This window comes from Anopheles darlingi, chromosome 2 (genome assembly GCF_943734745.1).
Source record: "Anopheles darlingi chromosome 2, idAnoDarlMG_H_01, whole genome shotgun sequence".
Lineage (NCBI taxonomy): Eukaryota > Metazoa > Arthropoda > Insecta > Diptera > Culicidae > Anopheles > Anopheles darlingi.
The window spans coordinates 9,057,610-9,076,771 of record NC_064874.1 but is presented as its reverse complement, the minus strand read 5'-3'; the positions used below and the strand labels follow the sequence as shown (position 1 = coordinate 9,076,771).

The 19,162-nt window shown below is 52.3% G+C and overlaps 2 protein-coding genes across 2 annotated transcripts in view; one reads left to right on the top strand and one right to left on the bottom strand.

Annotated features, from left to right (window-relative positions):
* Positions 1 to 1,555: 1,555 nt before the first annotated feature.
* LOC125951390 (larval cuticle protein LCP-17) lies at positions 1,556 to 2,730 on the bottom strand. The gene is made up of 3 exons (XM_049680204.1): positions 2,473 to 2,730; positions 1,933 to 2,400; positions 1,556 to 1,856 (listed from the first exon to the last, which is right to left on the bottom strand). The coding sequence occupies exons 1-3, from the start codon at positions 2,491 to 2,493 to the stop codon at positions 1,695 to 1,697; spliced, it is 651 nt and encodes a 216-aa protein (XP_049536161.1). The 5' UTR covers positions 2,494 to 2,730; the 3' UTR covers positions 1,556 to 1,694.
* Positions 2,731 to 3,827: 1,097 nt separating this feature from the next.
* The window catches only part of LOC125952468 (uncharacterized), a 36,422-nt gene continuing 21,087 nt past the window's right edge, over positions 3,828 to 19,162 (top strand). Inside the window, exons 1-2 of the mRNA XM_049681935.1 lie at positions 3,828 to 4,014; positions 4,760 to 5,361. The gene's annotated coding sequence lies outside the window, so the exon portion shown is untranslated. The remainder of the gene's footprint in view (positions 4,015 to 4,759; positions 5,362 to 19,162) is intronic.

Sequence of the window (19,162 nt, the reverse complement as noted above, 5' to 3'; positions counted from 1 at the left end):
TTTGCCGTTGGTACAATGTCCAACCACCGTACGTAGTGGGATCCTCCTCGACGCGAGTTCCTGTTAGTACCGGCGGTACGAGCTGGGGTGGATCGATAGGTGGCATCAACGCGCTACTGAACGCGATTTATCCGATAAGCGGAATGGGAACGAGTGCAACGTCGGGACAACGTCGTCCGGCGGTTGTGGTTCGAGTGGACGATTCAACCGGTACTGGCACCGGTGGCAACGGAGGTTTAGGTGTAACCAGCATTCCTCGTCGGGGTGGAGGTGGTGGTGGTGGGACTGTGGTCGGTGGTGATTACGATCCCAATGCTGGTGAGGATTACTACTACGAAGGTGGTCGTAGGGCATCGGTCGTGGGACCACAGAATTATGGTGATCCCGACGATACTTCCTACGATGATTACAGTGGCTACTATTATGACGACTATGCGGAACCTCGTTCGTACGATTGGCTACCTGCTCCGACATGGCCAGCGACCAGTGTCGGCGGTATCTACGAGCGGTTGTACGGCGCAGGGATGGACGTACCGTCCTTGTGCAGTATCTGCGCCATGATGGGCTAATGCGTTGACCATTGTTGAAAAATTGAATCAAGCAGAATAAATTGGCAAATCCTGGTATGTCATGAAGCATCAAATTTTATTCAAACTTCGCACCGTATGCTGATATTTCGGTCGATCATGTCGCGTTCAAAGATACCACCAGTACTCTACTCTATGGCGTGTTTGCGGACCCTGTGCAGCACGATTTCCGTTGGTCAGCGAGCGTCGGCTAGTGCCGGCCTGGGGATAGAACCGTCTTACACCGGACGGTGCCGAGTTGGAGCGGAAATGACGTGTTACGGCTGTCCGTATGGGAATGCCCCGCTCATCCAGAAAGTACCAGCGGACCAGTCTGTCCGCACGACGCCGTGGCGTTTGATTAGCTGTAGGAGTCGGAGGGAATACCTGTCGCCGGGCGGTAGCACGAGTTCTAGGCGTAGTCGTCGTCGTAGTTGTCGTAGTCGGAATGGTTTCCACCTCAGCACCGTAGTCGGGATAATGTGGTTCTGGATTCGCTGCCGGTGCCGGTACTTCATCGTAGCCCGCCGGTGCGGCTGGATAAGCTGGAGGATCCGTAACCGGGTTATCGGGGTATGCATCATGGTACTGATCCTGGGCATACGTGCTTCCGATGCAATACTGGCGAAGCATGGAACAAGATGAGAGTGAAACGAATCGAACTACTCTGGACATATACTTACTGCAGCGCATAACACCAACAGCTTATTCATGGTTAGCGTACCGTACCTGACTGCAGCGTACTCGTGGACTGTCGTGGGTAAAATGGCACAGTAATGACTTCACTTCAGTTATAACCTCATTTGTGGCCGTTGCGAACCTTCTCCCTAATGATACCGCAGGCTACAGCTGGACCAAACAAACTACACTGCGTAATACTGCGCTTAATTTGTTATTACAATCGAAGAGGAGATTTGCATGACCCCTAAAGTGGTCGATCCAGAATTTCTTTCCGAAATAATTGTTCAGAACAGCCCCAGATTTGCGTTGCTCTCGATTCCGGTGCAGATATCATGTTTATTGTGTTTTTTCTGGTTTACTCAAATTTTTAATGTCAATCTCGAGTCAGGTTCCCTTTCTAAGACACAGCCTCACTTGCCACCAGGTGCTTGCACTCGCCCATGCTCTCTAGTGCTCCTCATATTTCACCGAGGTAGCCTCAAAGGCCAACCGTTGTGCCTCCTGTTCCGCACCGATGCGCGCATGCTCGTTGGCGATCTTCTCGTACAGCGAAAAATGGCGATCCTTTGCCTTGGCCACCGCTACCGTATCCTTGGGTAGAATCGGTTCCTGTGGGAATATCAAAGCGAAGGAATAAATATCGAATTGCAATAGAACTTTCTCGCCTCTGCGTAGAAACACTCACCACCACTCCAACGTGGGCGTTAGCATGCTCTTGGGCGATCTTGGCGTACAGGGCGTAGTGTTTCTGTTCCGCGCGGGCCACCGCTTCGGTCTGCTGCGGTGTCTGGGGTAGATGACTCAGCACTGGGTAGAAACCGTTCTTATCGGCCGTATACTCGACCGTGCGCACCTGATTGCGTGGATCGACGTAGGAGAAGGAACCGCGCACGACACCATTCCCGTCCGATACCTCGCTGTGCGTACGATCGACGTGTCCCGGAGCACGTCCGGCAGTGTACGTGAAGGCGTACGGTTTCGGTGGCGGGGGAAGCGTTGTCACCTCGTACTCGTCCTCCTGTACCAGTATCACCTGTTGCTGGGGCTGATGCGCCTGGCGTGATCGTAGATGGGCCACATCCCGGCGGGAAGCTGCACTGCTGCAGGTTCCACTGGCTAGCAACACGGCAGCCAGGGCTACTAAGATTTGGCACTAAGGAAAGCGAAACCCGGTTACCGTCAGCGTGTACAAGGTCATCCGCAGATCACGGTGCCTGTTACTCACCGAAACTGTTGACTTCAGCATGGTTCAGCGACGTCGTAAAAGGTTTTAGTGCGAAAGAGCGAGAGGGAGCCAAGAATCTGCGAGATGACGCGATCAGATGTCGGAGTGACTGAATTCCCGTCCGTATCCGCCGTGCTGCCGCGTAGTACTGATCGCGGAACCTTTCCAAAGGCCTTCAGGCAGGTTTAGCTGGCTAGCTGGTTAGGCTGGCTGGTAAAGGCACCTGTGGTCGAGCCGTACGGGGATGACGATCGCTGTTCATCCAACAGCAGGGCTAGCGCAACGCCCGCCTTGGTTTGTTTTATGAAATAACCACCCAACGGATCGTGAGGGGCGAATCTACGTCTGTATTTGTAACTGTGCGTGTGTGTGAGCACGCGCTGGCCAGACGTTTCCTTGCTTGCATAATTTCTTAACCAGCGCCAGCCAGCAGTGCCAGTGAATCCGGTTGATCGGCACGGCATGAATATATCGATTGTGTGCGCTGGTGGGGGCAAACCGATCGGTGGCTCGATGAACCAATTGGGCAGATTGCGCGATCGAGCAGTGGCCAAGAGTGGCCAAGGTGCTACGCTAAGAAGCTTCTTCTTCTAAACCTCTTCCATCGTCTCACAAACGCATTGTTTTATCCTCGATTTCCCTGCTCACAATACTAAAACGTTTCATCATGCCATTTGAAATCACCCTCACGATCGCGTGTGCGATCGACTGCTCGAAAAGTGGTTATCGGCTGCTCGAAAAGTGGTTATCGGCTGCTCGAACGAAAGCTCTAATTGTGGCGAGCTTTTGCTTCGATTCCACGATCAGCGCGAGGCACACCACCGGAGGGCACACATACAGCGACGCGGTCACATCTGCATGTCACATGGTCGCGAATGGAACGTTCGTTCGAACCGCAACCATCGGCTACGGCTTGCGTGGTATGCGGCCATGGAGCAATCGAAGTAGTAGTCGGCCGAGTCGAGACGACGGGACCCCAAAAACCCGTTTTCCCCTTCCCCTGTGGACCGCGGAGCCCTCGGAATGCGAGCTATCGGAGGAGCGCCAAGCGAGCAAACGAGCGAGCGAGCGAGCGAACCATTACTGGCCCCCACAAGGCTCATAAAATGTGTCTCAAGACACACCGAGGGGACACACAGACACGCATGCCCAACCAGAAGAGCAGAGACAGAGAGAAACCCGAAGAAACGATCATGACGGAACGGTGCAAAGAGCAAGAGAGAGAGAGAGAGAGAGAGGGAGACCGAGACTCTAAGGTCAGCTACGGCACATCGTCGTACGGTAGGCGCAGCCTTTCCTTCGCCACGGCCTGCTACTCCGAGGGGCCCACTCGCGTCATTCGTCGTACGATCGCCAAGCAGTGCGGTTTCGTTCCCGTGATTCTCAGAGACCTCGGTGCTTAAGCCAAATCCCCGCCAAACTATCGCGATTTTGTGCCCCTTTTTGAACGTCAGACGTCAACGAGTACACAGTAGAGCAGAGTGAAGGGCCTAAGGCCAGTAGCACGTTGCATCGTCGTGCGGTGCTAAAACGAAAGCAAAGGTGAGGGAGAGAGAGAGAGAGAGAGAGCTCCTCCATGCTTGTGCGCTTAGTGTTTTGCCATTTCGGAAAGGAAGGCCCCTACTACGGTGTCGAGTGTAGAAGGAGGGGTGGTCGGGAACAACAACGTAAATATCATCAAAACGGCCATCCGCAACCGCTGCAACCGCTGCTGTGTGTTGTAGCAGGCGGCGCGTGTGTGGAACGGTGTTGCTGCTTCTGGTACATGACGACGAAGACGACGACGACGACGACTACGGCGACGACGACTACGCAACTGTGTTGCTGCTGTTGCACCGGACAAGAGTTACTGTCTTTTGAGGTGGTAAGGGGAAGCGGGGGGAAGGTTGGTTGTGCATTTCAGAATCTCGAGTGCGCCAAGTGGAACCAAAAGCAACCAACCAACCGCAGCTGCTGCTGCTGCTGCCGCTAACTAAGACCATCCGACTTGTTGGTGTCAGTCTTTCGTGTGCGTGTCTGTATCTCTGTGTATGCGTGTGTGTATCTCGGTGTATCATAATAATTGGCTCAAGAATTCCATCCTCATCGCACCCAAAAACCGGCCACCTCCTCCTCCTCCTCCTCCTCCTCCTCCTCCTCCTCCTCCTCCTCCTCCTCCTCCACCGTGTCTCTTCCATCCAAAGAGCCAACAAAAACACGTTTCTGGGTTCCAAATTGTGTAATCTCGCTTGTTTGCTTCATTCTCTTTCATTCTTTCTCTTTTCTGTGTGCCTTCTTCAAATTGCAGTGCGTGTGGTTTTGTGATTATTTGTGTGTGTGTGTGTGTGTGTGTGTGTGTGTGTATCGTCCCTCGAAAAACGTGTCGTCTGTTTTGTGTTTTCTTGCGCAATTCTGTACCATTGCGCGATTGTGCGAAGGAGGGCGCGGGCGCGCTCGCAACCCGTTCTTTCGATTAACGACGACAAGTGGTGTCTACGTCTACTGCCCGTGTGTCCGCGTGTGTGTGTGCGCGTGCGCCTACTGTGTTCTAGAAGCACCCCGGGTCGGAGTTCTGCTGAAGAGAGTGCTTTGGAATAAATTTACGGTTCGGTACGGCTGTGTTGCAGGGCAACGCATCGCCTTCGTGACACTTTTCTGACAATTCTAAGCAGCGCAGGCGTTTCACGTTCGGAATTTTAAGCCCCCTCCCCGGTCCGACGGACGAGAAGGCTCCCTGAGTGGCAGGTGAGATCATAGCCCGCTCGCTACGGCCGAAGCAGAAGAACGATTCAAACGAGCAAGCAAACGGGCAACCGCAACGGTTCCGGAATTTTAAGCAGCTCGTCTAGTGGTGGCGCACGAGAAAGAGCAAGCGAGCGAGCGAGCGATCGATCGAGAGATACACAGAAGGTAGGTATAGGGCGAGGGCCAACGGAGTCAGAGTTTCATCCGCAGTGGATGAGCCACACCAACAACATCTTCTGCTAGAAGCAGCACCACGACTAGCAGCAGGTTGCTGCTCTTCTTGGATTCGTGCACGGGGAACGGGAACACGAAGTCTCTTCTTCAGCCATTCTTACTACGCGAGGCAAGGCACGCGAGGCGACGGCGACGGCTGTGTACGCCATTAACATAGGCCTCATGCCGGGCCTCACCATGCCATGCCATGCCACCAGCATTCGTAACTGTAAAGCGTTTGTTTTGTCGCTCTACACGACCTGGAAGACCCAATTTTGCGGTCACCGTGGTTGTTTGTTGCTGGTGCTACAAGGTGGCTCTCTCTCTCTTGCTCCCTTTCTCTCTGTTTGGTTGGTTCTGTTGGCAGGATGCAGGAGGAGGAGAGGGCGTGCAGCGGACAGAGGCAATCGTTAGATGGCTCTTTAATTGATCTTACACAATTCCGTCTTCTGCATTCGGCGCGAGAGGGCTCCGTTCTTCCTCATTCTTCTTCATTCCCCTTTTCTCTCTTTTTCTCTCTCCATCTCGCTCTGTCCCGGTTTGTCCCGCATTTTTATGCTGACCGCGTCTCGGTCTCGGTCGTCGTCTTAATCTCCTCGGGTTAGCAGCATTGGAATGCCACCACCAACAGCAGCGAAACAGAACCGAAGGGCTCGCTGGTAAGGTGAAATGCGACGACGACGACGACGACGAAAAGACGAAAGACTTCAACGAGCGGTCAGGCGAGGAACAGGCCGGACTGAGCAGAATCCGGAACTCGGCCATCATGGCCATCGTGTGGCAATCGTTAATGATGGTTCAGATGATGATGATAATGATGATGATGATGATGAGTGAAAAATTGCTCTCCACCCTCTCACTCGCTCGTGCTGTCTCTCTCTCCCTCTCTCTTTCCTTGGTACTTCTGCTTCGATTACCTTCAAGCTTGATTGCTCGCCGAAGCAAGCAAGCACAGTGCAATCGGCTCGTCGGGGAGAGGAGAAGGAGGAGGAGGCTTGCGCATCGTAAATCGGACAGCAGAAATCAATTAACTCGATCTCTAGAACATGTGTTGTGGCCTGCTTTCCGCTTATGTAATACAATGTGCCCAACTGCTTGCCCTTCCCTGGCCGAAGCCGAAGACGGGGGCATTCAAGGGCTACTCTTCTTTTCTGTTCCCCTTCTGTTCTTCTTGTTCCTTCCTTGAGCGGACAACCGGAGGCGGAGTGTGGAGCTCTTCTGTGTGAAAAACACACAATCGTAGCTCGCTTACATTGTCCGATTCCGGTGGCACCGGAATTTGTATTTTGAGAACGGAGCGCAAACACAAACAAATGGCCCGGGAATGGTGTATGTTTGTCAAGGCACACAACAGCCTCGACACACACGACCAGCACCAGCACCAGCACCAGCAGCGTCGACAAAGAACGACGCAATGCAATGACATCAGAATGCGGTCTATACACCCGCGCGTAACGCGATTGCAGCACGATCATCATCGAGAACCGGCCCAGCACCTCAGTTCGCGCGAAACACAGCGCGCACGAGTTTTGTTTTTGGACCTGGGGGCGTTGGTTAGCAAAAGATGGTTGCCTGCGCTGCAGGTTCCTCAATCCCCTGCCCGTCATCCCTGCCTTTCTGCTCCTCAAATACTGGCCAATTAATGCGAAAACCCAACCAGGCGGCCCGTGCCGTGAATCGCCGGAAAAGAACGAAAGTTTATAAATCATTTATGAGTCGCCCGGGGCCCCCGGGGGCGTTCGGTGAGCCGTCATCGTAAAACCCCGCGTGTCTTGGGGTTGATTTGTGTTTTTTTTTGCTGCCGATGCTGCTGCTGCTGCTGCTGCTGCGTTGTTTGGTGCGACCTGCGTGTCTTCTAGAAGGTCATTAAAGAAGAATAAGCAATTCTCACCGTGGCATTTGATTCGAAGCGAATCATCAACCAACCAACCAACCAACCCAACCACCGTGGTCGGCTATAATGCTTTCTAGGCAAAATAAGTTCGTTTATTACCGTTCCGTTTCGCTCATTAGTGTAGAAGGAAGGAAAGAAGGCAGGGTGAAGAATAGAGGTGCGAGCGATAGATACAGAATCTGCCTCGGAAGATCGATCTAACAAAACCCCCCAGAACCATCAGACCGGCTTATGATCCGGGCGATCGGGTGGTTCGTTCTTCTTTCTCCCGGTGTTCCCGGTGGAGCTACCAATGCGGCTAGCCAAATTACCGACTACGCTTTGCTCTTATTTGTCGCGTCCAGCGCTGCATGTATGCTCTTCGTCGGTAACGGTATCCCGGTCATTCCCGGTCCCGGTCGGGTTTGAAGGTCCCCGCGGAAGGGTGATGGGCAACAGAAGGTGTTAATAAGGGCAATAAAGTCGGCGCTGGTGCTGAACAGACTGAACAGCGGTACGGTGTAGGGTTTAGCTGAAAGCATTAAAAAGATGCAAAACATCCGAGCGATCGAACCAGCAGATGGTTTGTTGCGCGAGAGAGCGAGTTCTGCTCCCCCCCTCCCACACCCCCCTTAGATCGTCCGCACCTGTGCCGGATCTCATGTGTTGCGGAAACGTTGCGGCGCAACGGGGCATTAAAGGCATTTTTGTGGTTATAGAGAGCCATAGAGGAGCCGTACATGGGAAAGAACATGGGCAAATTTACAACATATTCTTGATGACCGTAGGTCCACGATCTGACTTTATTACCCCGAGCAGACTTAAGAAAAATCTGCCTGCGGATACTGCGTTTCTGACCTTCGCCAATGATATACGATGCGAGGTGTAGGGGAGGAATTTTCTGGCCAATAGAGCTTGGAAGGGAATTTATTCGAGAAGTCTCCAAGTCAGGAACTACCCTGGGATATTTGGAGGAATTCATGATCGTTTGTCTACGTCGGTTTAGCGTGTTTTCGGGATGTTTTTGGTCATAAAACTACATTCTGCTGTCGACCTTATGACACTTTTATGGCATGAAATCGTGGAATCATGCTCAGCACAATGCTATGTAATGATGACCACTTTGTTTTGATGTGTATATTTTAATGTCAATGTCAATGTGAAATGCTAGCGGATAAAGGCTTCTCACGCACGTCATAGAGAAGATCTCTATATCATTCCAACTAGGTAGCTGCAGGCCGTACCTGTGGAGTGGCTACCGATTGCTAAACAGCCAATTATTAGACATTCATTTGCTCAGCAAACCAATAATCATGCCTTATATGTGATATTTTAGAAATCAAAATCAATTCCGGTTGAGTAGGACTTCGGTCAAGAAGAGAAACGGAATTGTTGACCTTCGGGAAAAACTTAATCGTCTGATGCTTTGCTAAATATGTAATTCCAAATTCTGTCAATTCGTTCCGGTATACAAGCATCTTCTTAGTACAAATACTGGAATCGAGATGAACTTATTTTCAGTGCCAGGGCAAAAAAGCACTTGACGAGGAGTTCCCGACATTTGAAGTTCCCGATAAAATCGCGTTGTCCCATTATTTGATCCGGCATGTTCGTTGACGAGCCAGTGTTTCTCTTGCAGCACCGTTTTGTGAGCTCCAAAAAACGGGGTCATAGCAGGCTTTATCATTCCCCCTCCCCCCCCGAGCGATTGTATATTTGTTCGTCTCATTCGCCACACATCGTTTCATCCATCTCGGACCCGCGGTCGTTCTTCCGCCATTGTCCCGCCTCAGCCGTTGTTTGCTTGTTTACTTCCAACCAACTGTGCGAGTCGCTGAGACACGGGTTGACGTCACCCTCATGGTGTCAATGTCTCATGTGATTCGCGCGATTTGCGCCCAGCAAACATACCGGCCTACTGCTGCCACCCGTCATTTCACACATTGGCCAAGCGAGCTTCGATCGAGGATTTGATTTTTTCACCCGTCCCCCCCTTTATTCACGAGGAACCGAGAAAGTGCGATCGATTGATGGCGATGTGCGCGATGTGACAGAGTTTCTCCTTTTTGTACGAAAAATTCGATCACTGGCGGCGGCGACGGCGACGGCGACCAACATTTAGCCACCGCCCCAATAGGTGCCCAATATTCAATAATATCCGGTTCGCCATATCGAATCGCCGCCTCTTTGCCGCCGAAAGATGGTGAAATCGACCGACCGAACTGATTTGATTCCGGGCACAGGAGATGCGTACCGCAACTGGAAACTGGAACAACGGGGGAGAAAAGGGAGTCGGCGCGACGCTCCAGTTTCGATGAGCTTTACCTCACCTCCTCGCCCTCTCTCTCTCTCTCTGGGCTGCTCCCCTGAGGGGCGCCTCTAAATGATCTGTCACAGTCACCCCATTCATTGATGATCCAGCTCCAGTGGATCACCATCTTGGGTCTTGGGGTTGCTGGTGGTGGCCCCGTTTCCCTTACGGAAACCGTCACCGTTCCCCCCAAGGGGAGCGTACCCAGGTTGGCAGGAAAATCCAAGATGGCAGTTGGCCAAATGGTAACCGCCAAAGCGCACACGCGACCCGACTTTGACTTGATGACAATTTAGATTCAGTAATTTAGGGGGGCCATCGTAGGGAGTGATGAGGAAAGGAAGCTTGGGTTGGGAGGGTGGCAGGGAACCAACTTCGGTTAACAATCGCGCTGTTCGTCGGTTTTTTCCAGGTCGGTACGGTTCACAGGGCTTCAAACCTAATTTTTCCGACATCTTTCACAGGTGATAAAGCTCCTCCGACCCGCCCAGGGGTCCAAGATTGGATTAATCCATTACTCTCACCCCCCCCCCCCCCCCCGGGGGGGAGATGGAGCATTTTTTTAGTGTTTGATGGTCGCACAATTACTCCGAGTGCGAGAGAGAGAGAAAGAAGAGAGTGAGCGAGATAAGACCAATAAAAGCGATAACATTCGCGAGCACACCACGCGGCGCTAGTTCGCTCGTTCCCGGGGCCGTAACAATCTTCTCCAATCGAGACCTTAATGGACGACGGTGGACGGACCGCCCGATGCCGCCTGATCCGGGCCATGATCTCGCCCCCGGCCGCCAGGGGGGGCATATGACAGCCAGCTAGTGGGGTGTTGAGAATTGAGGAAAATGTTAATCTCTTTTCTTTTTAATACTCTTAATTCAACATTATTGCTTGGATTGCCTTTGCGAAGAATGGAGGTAGGGAGGGTTTCAGGCGCACGAGCGGTCGAAGGCGCGGCGCGCACACCACCATGGACAGTGGACCGGTTTGCGGGCAGTTTTCCACCCTCGAATGATGATGATTGTTCATATTTCCACGATCTCTTTCGGGCTATGTGTGTGTGTTGGTGTGTTGGTGTGTATGTGGCAATGTGCTTTGTGCTGGAGGCCCAGCTGACGCTGCGGCTGTTTCCACAGTGCAGAGCTCCCGCTTCCCGCTCCTCTCACCGGCCACACACACGGCCAGCACCAGGTTTTCCTTTCTTCATTCCGAACCTCGCACGTTTCGTGGGGTTGGAGCGTTGGTTTTCCTTTTACACACGCCACACGGCGAATCGGTTCCCGGAAGATGGGCCAACGTGTTTGGTTCATTCATTTTATGGCGCATTGGCTGATGCTGCTGCTGCTGCTGGTTGCGCACCTTGACTCGTGTTGCCGTTACAGCCAGAGTACCATGTGCACACTCTCCTCTTCCACCACCAGCACCAGCACCAGCACCATCGCCACGAGCGACTCATTACGATTCCTTCCCTCGAGAGGTGCTCTATAGGGTGTGTGTGTGTATGTGTTTGCTGGTGGTTGTTGTTGGTAGCTTCACCTCCGTCCGCCGTGCCGTGTGCCTTCGTTGTGCACATTTGGGGCCGCCGCGATCGCGATCTCGCGAAACTTTTACTTGCGCACCGCGTTTTCTCTTTTTTCTTTCGCTTTCGATGAGCGTGGTGAGCGAGCAGATGAGAAGCAGTTTTTCGTCGTTCGCGTCGTGTCCGGATAATTTTTCAAACCCATTTTTGCAAACGCGACCCCCCCCCCCCAACCACCACCACCATGTCACACCGGTTGCACTGGTTTTTCCACTGGTACCGCCACCACCCCCCCGCGGCGACAGGGGTTTTTCTCTCTATTGGTCCCTGGTTCTTACTTCCTCTTTATAGACGTAGACATACCGGATACCATATCATGGAGCGGGGAGCTTGATCGCCGATCGCGGGCACCGGAGGGAGCGTTTCTCTGTTTTCATTTTCCATTCTCCTGCTCCGGAACCAGAAAAGGTAGCACAACCAATGCCCAATAAGGGAGGGAAGTCCGCTCCGTCAATTGATCACGACGATCGGCCTGATAGTTCGCGCGTCCAGGCGCAGACGGAGTGGTTTGATCGAAAAAAAAGAAACAGAAAAAGAAACAGAAACAGAAGGAGGAAGGGAAAAGCAGAGAAGCTGCCGGCAAAATACTACCGACCACTTTCTTCCTTGCCGTGCATTATTTCCTTGCAAAAGGCACAGAGCAAAGGCGCACAACAAACCCGGCAAAACAAAACAAAAGGGGTGCCGTGGTGTCGGATGCGGAAACTGGAAGTACTGGTTTCGACGACGACGACGACGACGACTACTACTACTACTACTACTACTACTGGTGCTGGGGCTGGTTGTCAAGCTGACAGCGATCGCTAGGCAGGTTGTGCGGATTTCGCTGCGCCCGATTCCAAACCACTCTGACTGCTGCTGCTGTTGTTGTGCTTGTAGACGGTTGACGCCTTTTTATGGTCCCCTGCTTCTGCGCAAGGCTTTCCTTATAGCGAGTGTGTGTCCCCCCCCGTCCTTTTCTTCCTTCCTTCCCGGTGTCTGTATGTTGATTGTTCGCGCAGATCTTTCACCTTAACCTGCGAAAAGTGACGGAGACAGGTTTACGCCCAGCTCGCAGCACTCGCACTCGCTTACCTTACAATCCACCGTCCACTGTCCACTAGTGTGCGTATATTGCGTTCGAAAGTATCCTTACGAACGAGACTCTCTAGTGTATAGCGGGCTCTGTCTCTCGAGGTGTCTCTCAGCCAGCTATTCGCTCCGGACGCTTATAATTCGCTTTCGCGCAAATTCCACGTCCTACTGCGACCGCAGCGCTCGGCCCGCCCTGCCCGAGGACTGCTACGACGATATGTGGCGACGCAATAGCAACCAGCAGGCGTTGACACGGCGCAGCTTGACCGGCAACGGTTTTGCATTTTTCAAAGGTCACGGTTGGCGGTGGTGCTTTAGCGAAACCAGCGCGCCGACCAGCGCCGAGTAGTCAGTGTCAGGTCAGGTGGTCCCTCTCGGTTGTTTGAATTTTCATACAAGAAAGATAAGAATAGGAGGATGAGGAGCAGTTGGAGGGCCTCGAAGATGGAATGGAAAACTGGAATGATATACGAGAGACGCTAGAAGCGGACGTGAACTAATTTATGCGCCCCGTTTTCGCGTGCCCACACCGCCACCACCACCACCACCATCGTCATCATCATCATCAACGAGGTGACGGTCGCGGGTATCAGTAAATGGGGTCCACTGGCTCGAAAATTCCAATGTCGACTGCGTTAATAAAAGCCGAGGACGCGACCGCCGTTCCCGCAGCGCGCGCAGGAAAGAGAGATCGACTGTCGCCGGGGAGCTTTCCCCGTAGTAGGCCGCGTGCTCAGACCGTCGTCGCTGTCGTCGTCGACGTCGTCGCTACCCCGTTTGGTGACGAATCGGCACAGTTTCGATGCGACATCCATTATGAAGAGGCGGGAATGGGGAAGGGAGGGCGGTGGTGTTTCCTTCCATTTCGACTCATTTGTGGCACTCTGTGGTTTATCTGTGTGTGTGCTTGTGTGTGTGTGTGTGTGTGCGATCAGTTCCGGTCAATAAAACACTCGATCACTCGATCACTTGATCACTCGGAGCAACCTCAATTGGACGACACATCATCATCATCATCATCATCATCATCATCACCATCACCGGGCGACTGTCCGGTGGAGGGAATTGGAATCGAGAAGAAAGTCCGACGTGTAGTGCAAAAAGCGAAAACAGCGAGCAGCTCCCGTGTTTGATGTGCGGAGGTGCGCCCGCCTCGAGAGCTCGAGTAGCGAGTTCCCAGCCACAGGGGAGCCACACCGAGACCGGCGTTACTGGTTTTCACGGGAGATGTCGACGGCGACGGCGACGACGCCCCGAAACCAGATGAGTTGAAAGCGTCCATCTTCTGGCACTTGACTTGACTTGATGGCACCGATGCAGGTTTGCGGGACTTTCTCCTTGTCGCGTCGGCCCTCCCTTGGGTTACACGCTTGCTGGATGAGGACGGTACCGAGCGGACCGATGGGACCCACCCCCCCCCCCCCCCCCCCCCCGGGCAAACCGTTGTTGTGGCCCCTGGAGCGGAACTCAAGACACTTCTTGCTGCTAAGGGCCCGGACTGTTTTGCTGCCGCGTTCCCTTGGATTCACCTGATCCCGGGGAGGAGGAGGAACTTTCATTCTTCGATCGAGTGTCATGCAGCATGCGTTTCGAAGGGTTGGAGACTTTCGCTTGCCGTACTGGAATTGAGGAACCTCCGGTCCCCGATATGGGCGTGTTGGGGAGTAGGGCCCAAGAATCGAGAGGCGGAACTCGCTGGTGAGTTGATGAAGACGATGAAAGTGGCGTGGCAAGGTCTGTTGACACACACAGATACCGACCTTACCGACTCATCTTCACCATCATCATTATTGAGCCCTCTGCAAATTGGAATACCCTCAGCACCTGTAAGTCCGGAGTCGCATTTCAGACGAGGATCCTCAAGTGGCCCTTTTTTTTGGGGGGAACAAAACGTTTCTTCAGCTTCAAGTATATCTGACAGAGCAGGTTGATGAAGTTGATGCCTCTCCTCCGAATCTGAAGAACCACTAGGCAAACAGACAAGGCCGCCTACGGGGCCTCGCCTTTAAGAAGAAGCAGAAGAAGAAAAAGAAGAAGAAGAAGATGCCTCTCGCCATTCGCGCGATTGCATTCCAGCGGCATTCGAAGGCCCCTCACTTCTAGCAGCAGGGGATTGGCACATCAGGAGCTGCGACGAAATATGGCCTCTTGACTATCGACATCTTAATGCGCACGATGGTGTCATCTTTAGTGCGGTTTGCGGTGCGGTGTGGCCACTTCTACTTTCATTCCCAAGCACCGCGATCGTCGTCGTCGGTTGACCCCGATTGGCTCATATAACCTCCGTTCGAATCTCGCGCGCGCCCGGATTGCGGCACGATGTCGATGTCCGTCCGAAGTGTGTTAATGTGTGAGATGCCATCGACTAGCGAGTTGCGCGTCGCGTCGCGCTTAGCTGAGTTCGTGGTTTGGTTTCGCGTGGTCACAAGTTGACGAGTTGGCGGTCTGCATGCATCGGCGCATCAGTCGCCGGTGAAGGGGGGATGCAGGGAGTTTTGCAGGAGGCCCGATCGAGGAGAGGAGCGCACGAAAGGTCACCGGATGTGAAGGTAGTTAATTGGCTGCTGCTCAGTCACACGAAGGGCGCTTCGCAATTCCGTGCCTGAATCCTCGGTCTCATAGGTGTGCTATGAAGGAGGGACCATCAAGTTGGCATTGATCACCAGCCATTACCGTTTGTGTGTTGCGATCGTTAACCGTGGAAACGGTTTTATGCCTTTCGAAGGTTGCTTCAGTGCGGCCACCGTTCGGTACAAGATCCCTGTTGACACCGATCAGTCGGTGTTGCATCGGTGTTTACCTCTGAGGGGTTCCGCTATGCAAAAGTGCCATTCACCTAGCGCCCCGCCAGGGTATTGCTTATTTGTTTTGGGCCTCACCTCTTTTTGGGGGGAAATTGCGGGACCTCAATTGCGTTGTAGCGAGCGCAATCCCGGTTCCGGAGAAGAACAATCTGTTTTCCCCGATTCCAATCAGTGCGTACAAGCGTTAGCGTTAGCGCAGTAGTAGTAGTAGTAGGCTGCGTATAGCAGTAGGTCACGTAACCTATTTGGCTGGTGACTTGGATCCAAAATACCATCCGGGCCCTCGATCCTCTGCCGAGAGCTACTCGGTTTGCTTGGATTTATTTGGGGTTTTCCAATGGTTCCTGCTTGCCACTGCTTGCCAAAAGAAGCCACTTTCTGAAGAAGCCGAACCGAGAGATGGCGTCTTTTGATTAGGTTTTTTGCTTGTTTTTCCCCTTTCCATCGCACCCTTCCTCCCTGTCTCGTCGTGGTGTGGTAGTTAATGAGTTTTCCCCCCTTAGCGCACACACACACACACACAGTACAGCGCCGTACGTCCCTTCCGACTTGTTCCGGACGTTTCCTCATTTCGATGGTGGGGTTTGCGCGGCGCGGAATCGATTAGGGAAAGAATTGAATTTTCACACCTGGCCAACGCCGGGCATTCCGGGGAAAGCTGTGTGAGCTGGGCTACCCGGGGACTGGGTTGTGTTGTTTTGAGGAGGGGGAGGGGGCTAGGGAAGGGAGTTTGTGTTTTCTCAGCCTCGGCCTCTGTCTTCACTCAGCCAACGCCAGTGGCCTTCAGGCGGGATTAGTTCTCAATTTCTGCCAGGGGGCCGGACCTGAACGAAAAAAAAAAACATTGAAACTGACTGACTGACGCATGAGACGGAACTGGCGGGCCTATCCGAATGTAATAAAAGTTTCTTTTTTGTTACTTCTCAGCTGAAAGGTTATATACGAGGAGGAGGAGGGCGCCTTACTGGTATTTGGTAGTTGGAGGTGTGGACAATCGAGATTCGAAATTTCGGTTCGGCCGTCGTCTTAGCCTGTGTTGGCATTTATGGTGGATGCTGTTTCAAAGAGTTTCAGTTCGTTAGATCACGCTCGTTGCCTTGTGCTTTGTACCGACAGTTAAGGAAGTCGATATATGAATCAAATCTCAGACATTCCGATACAATGATTGAATACTGTTGTTGTTCTGTGCATTATCTACTTTAGGTCTGGGGTATTTGGTCTGCAAATGAAGCTATATTTTAATGTGAAGCTTTTAGTAATTTGCTATTTGAGATAGAGTCTACCATAACCTACAGGAAAAATCGTTTCGATTCTTACTGTTAAAGACGATTCTGATCTGGAATAAACAAAAAATACATACGATATGTCCTGTATTAAACACATGACAAAAGTATTATTCCTATAATCAGTCGTCCAATGGAAAGTACTTTTCATATCAGTAAATGCTCTCCAAGAATCTCTACCGAAAAGATTGAGCGATTTACTTAAAGCGGTTTACATTTTACATAAAACATGAATTTTGTATGCATCTCATATCTATTTTGACTATAGTTTTTAGTGGAATTCAATAGCTAATGAACCATTTTTACTTGCACTACATAATCTACCTTTTTTAACATGTATTGTTGCTTTTAATTTTATCCAAACCATATCATTGGTACCCGGTTTGTTTGGGGCAATAAAAACCTTTTTATTTCTTCTGAGGTTTATGCCATGTGCTTGGAATAGCAAAAAAGCCTTCAGAAAAACCTCTTCTGCGGTTGACATTTCGTTAATTAGTTTCTGACAACATAATGGCAACGTTTCCATCTCCACGATCTGCTAAAATTAGCACTTGATCTGCTCTCTCCACATGAGTTACACCCCAAGGTCACCCTACCGGGAAGGGGCACCATATTTCGATATTTGTTTTCCAAGAACTGTTTATCACATCGGGATTCGTTATCGAATCGGTTTTATTACATTCGTGGATCATGTTCCGCACGCACCAAAACGCACACCACATCTTCTCGTCCACGTAGGTTTTTGTCCATTTTCTCACGTAGACGAATGGGGCGCGCTCTAATCGCTCTACGCTCCGTGCACTCCCAGCCCTTGTGTACGCGCTGCCGCGTGCTTCCCTATCGCGGTGAAGCGAATCTTCACCGCACGGGGACGGACCCTCCACGTGGCACCGTGGGCGCGGGGCCGGCCGGGAGTTTGTTGGCAACTCAATTAGCACGTTTTGCGTGCGTCGGCATCTCAATTAGCATCTCTCTCATGTGACGTGCCGGCGATAAGGTGATCGTGCGATGCACTCTGTGCCCGGTACACATGGCCTGGCACGGTTATCTTCCGGTGGACGTGTGCTGGCCGGAAATGTGCGGTGATAAGCCAGCTTGCGCATGTCGAGCGATCAATCGTGATTGTGATCGCACTGGGAGGGCCGGTACCAAGGTGATCATATCGTCCTGTGGCGCTGGATGATGGCCTCTCATCCTCCGGAGTGGCGCGTGACCCGTAAACCGTGGTGGTTAACGTTCCGTGATTATTGAAATTATCTTCACGAGCCGCGTGTAGTTCATCGGCTTGTTGTTGGCTACTGTCTGGTTTGTTTTGGTGGCGCAGCGCAGCGTGAGAGGAAGCGAAGGTGTGAGGGGTACGTAAATCGTGCCGCGTGATGTGATGCCGCATGGCCGCATTGAAGGCGTTTGGCGTTTGTTGGCCACGCCGGTGAATGGCGAAAGGGCCACGGAACGGGCACCATCATCACAAAACACCACCAACGATTGCCACAATACCGATCGCTGGCGACGGCGATTGGCTTCGAATTGGTGGTGGAAACCTTGAATTCAACCGCGATCTACCGACAACCGACGACGACGACGACGACGACGACGACGACGTCGAACACTCGAATAAGGCTTTTAGGCATTAGGTGGTTGGTTCTTTTGTTGGCATCCAGCACTCCCCCTTCCCTCAGTCCAGTCACGCAAACACACACACGTACACCATTAGACGAATTTGAAATGAATTTTTGCGCGAAAAGCGTTCGAAATCGTGAGAACGACCCTCTACTCGACGTTTTGGAAGGCGAATGGTGGCGGTGGGAGAGGAAGGGGATGGGGTGCACCCATTCAAAAAGTGGGTCCCCCCCCCCCCATCCCTCGCAGCCGGAGGAGGTGTGTTTCAGTTTCTAAACACATTACTACCACCACAACGATCACCAAGCTCGATTTTCATCGCCAGAAGGCTTTTTTCGGTGTTTCCTTTGGAATATGGGAATTGCGTTTGCATCCCCGGGGAACCCATCTTGCGGTAGTGGTGGTGGTGGTGGTGGTGGTGTGGACCGGCAGGCCGGCGTATGCAATTTGCTGCCGCATGATTGGAATGGGCCCCCCCAGGGGGAATCGAAGCAGCAGCAGCAGCAGCAGGATTTCTCTTGGAACTACTTTATTCCTTTTCCTTTCTCTCTCTCTTTTTCGGTCTCTCTTTCTCTGCCTCTCTCTCTCTATCTCGTCTCAACTCACACACGCACACGCATACGCCTTTCCTGTGTTGGGCACAGAACTGGTTCCGTTCGCCGCGTCCAGCGCAGTGCCTTGAACGCTACCTTGAAATATGTGAATCCGATCGCGACCGAGACAATGACGCCAAGGATACGCAGGTCCGACAGCGAAAATACTACTACTGCTAATAATAATAATAATAAGCTCGATGCAAATCGTTCTTGCCTGCGAATGAACGCCGTTCATGCTGTTCTTCTGGACTGGTTACGCAGCCCCCCCGCAGCCGGTAATGGAACCATAAATGGTTGGCATCGTTTAGTCGAGGAGAGGGATTTTAATCGCTTCGCCCCCGGCCCCGGAGGTCAGTGCAGTGCTGGTGCCGAGAGAGAGAGACGTGTATGCAACACGCAGCAGCAGTAACAACAGGCCTTCATGGTACTAAGAACATTTGTCTGCGCCATAAGGCTTCAGGCTTCCTCCTTCATGTGTGTGTCTAGAGCGCCTGCACGACATTGGCTCGCTCCACACGTGTGTGTGAGAGAGAGAGAGAGGTCCAAAAGGTCCCAAAGGCTGCTCGTAACCTTCTGGTATAGCCACATCATACGTGTACACGTAGCTGATCATTAACGA

What these genes read in the sequence shown, in the direction of transcription:
- LOC125951390 (XM_049680204.1), bottom strand. Translation starts at nt 2,493, where the DNA reads ATGCTGAAGTCAACAGTTTCG. An exon ending in TGCTGAAGTCAACAGTTTCG is followed by an intron (nt 2,401 to 2,472) that starts GTGAGTAACAGG and finishes CGCTTTCCTTAG; the next exon opens with TGCCAAATCTTAGTAGCCCT. An exon ending in ACGCCCACGTTGGAGTGGTG is followed by an intron (nt 1,857 to 1,932) that starts GTGAGTGTTTCT and finishes ATATTCCCACAG; the next exon opens with GAACCGATTCTACCCAAGGA.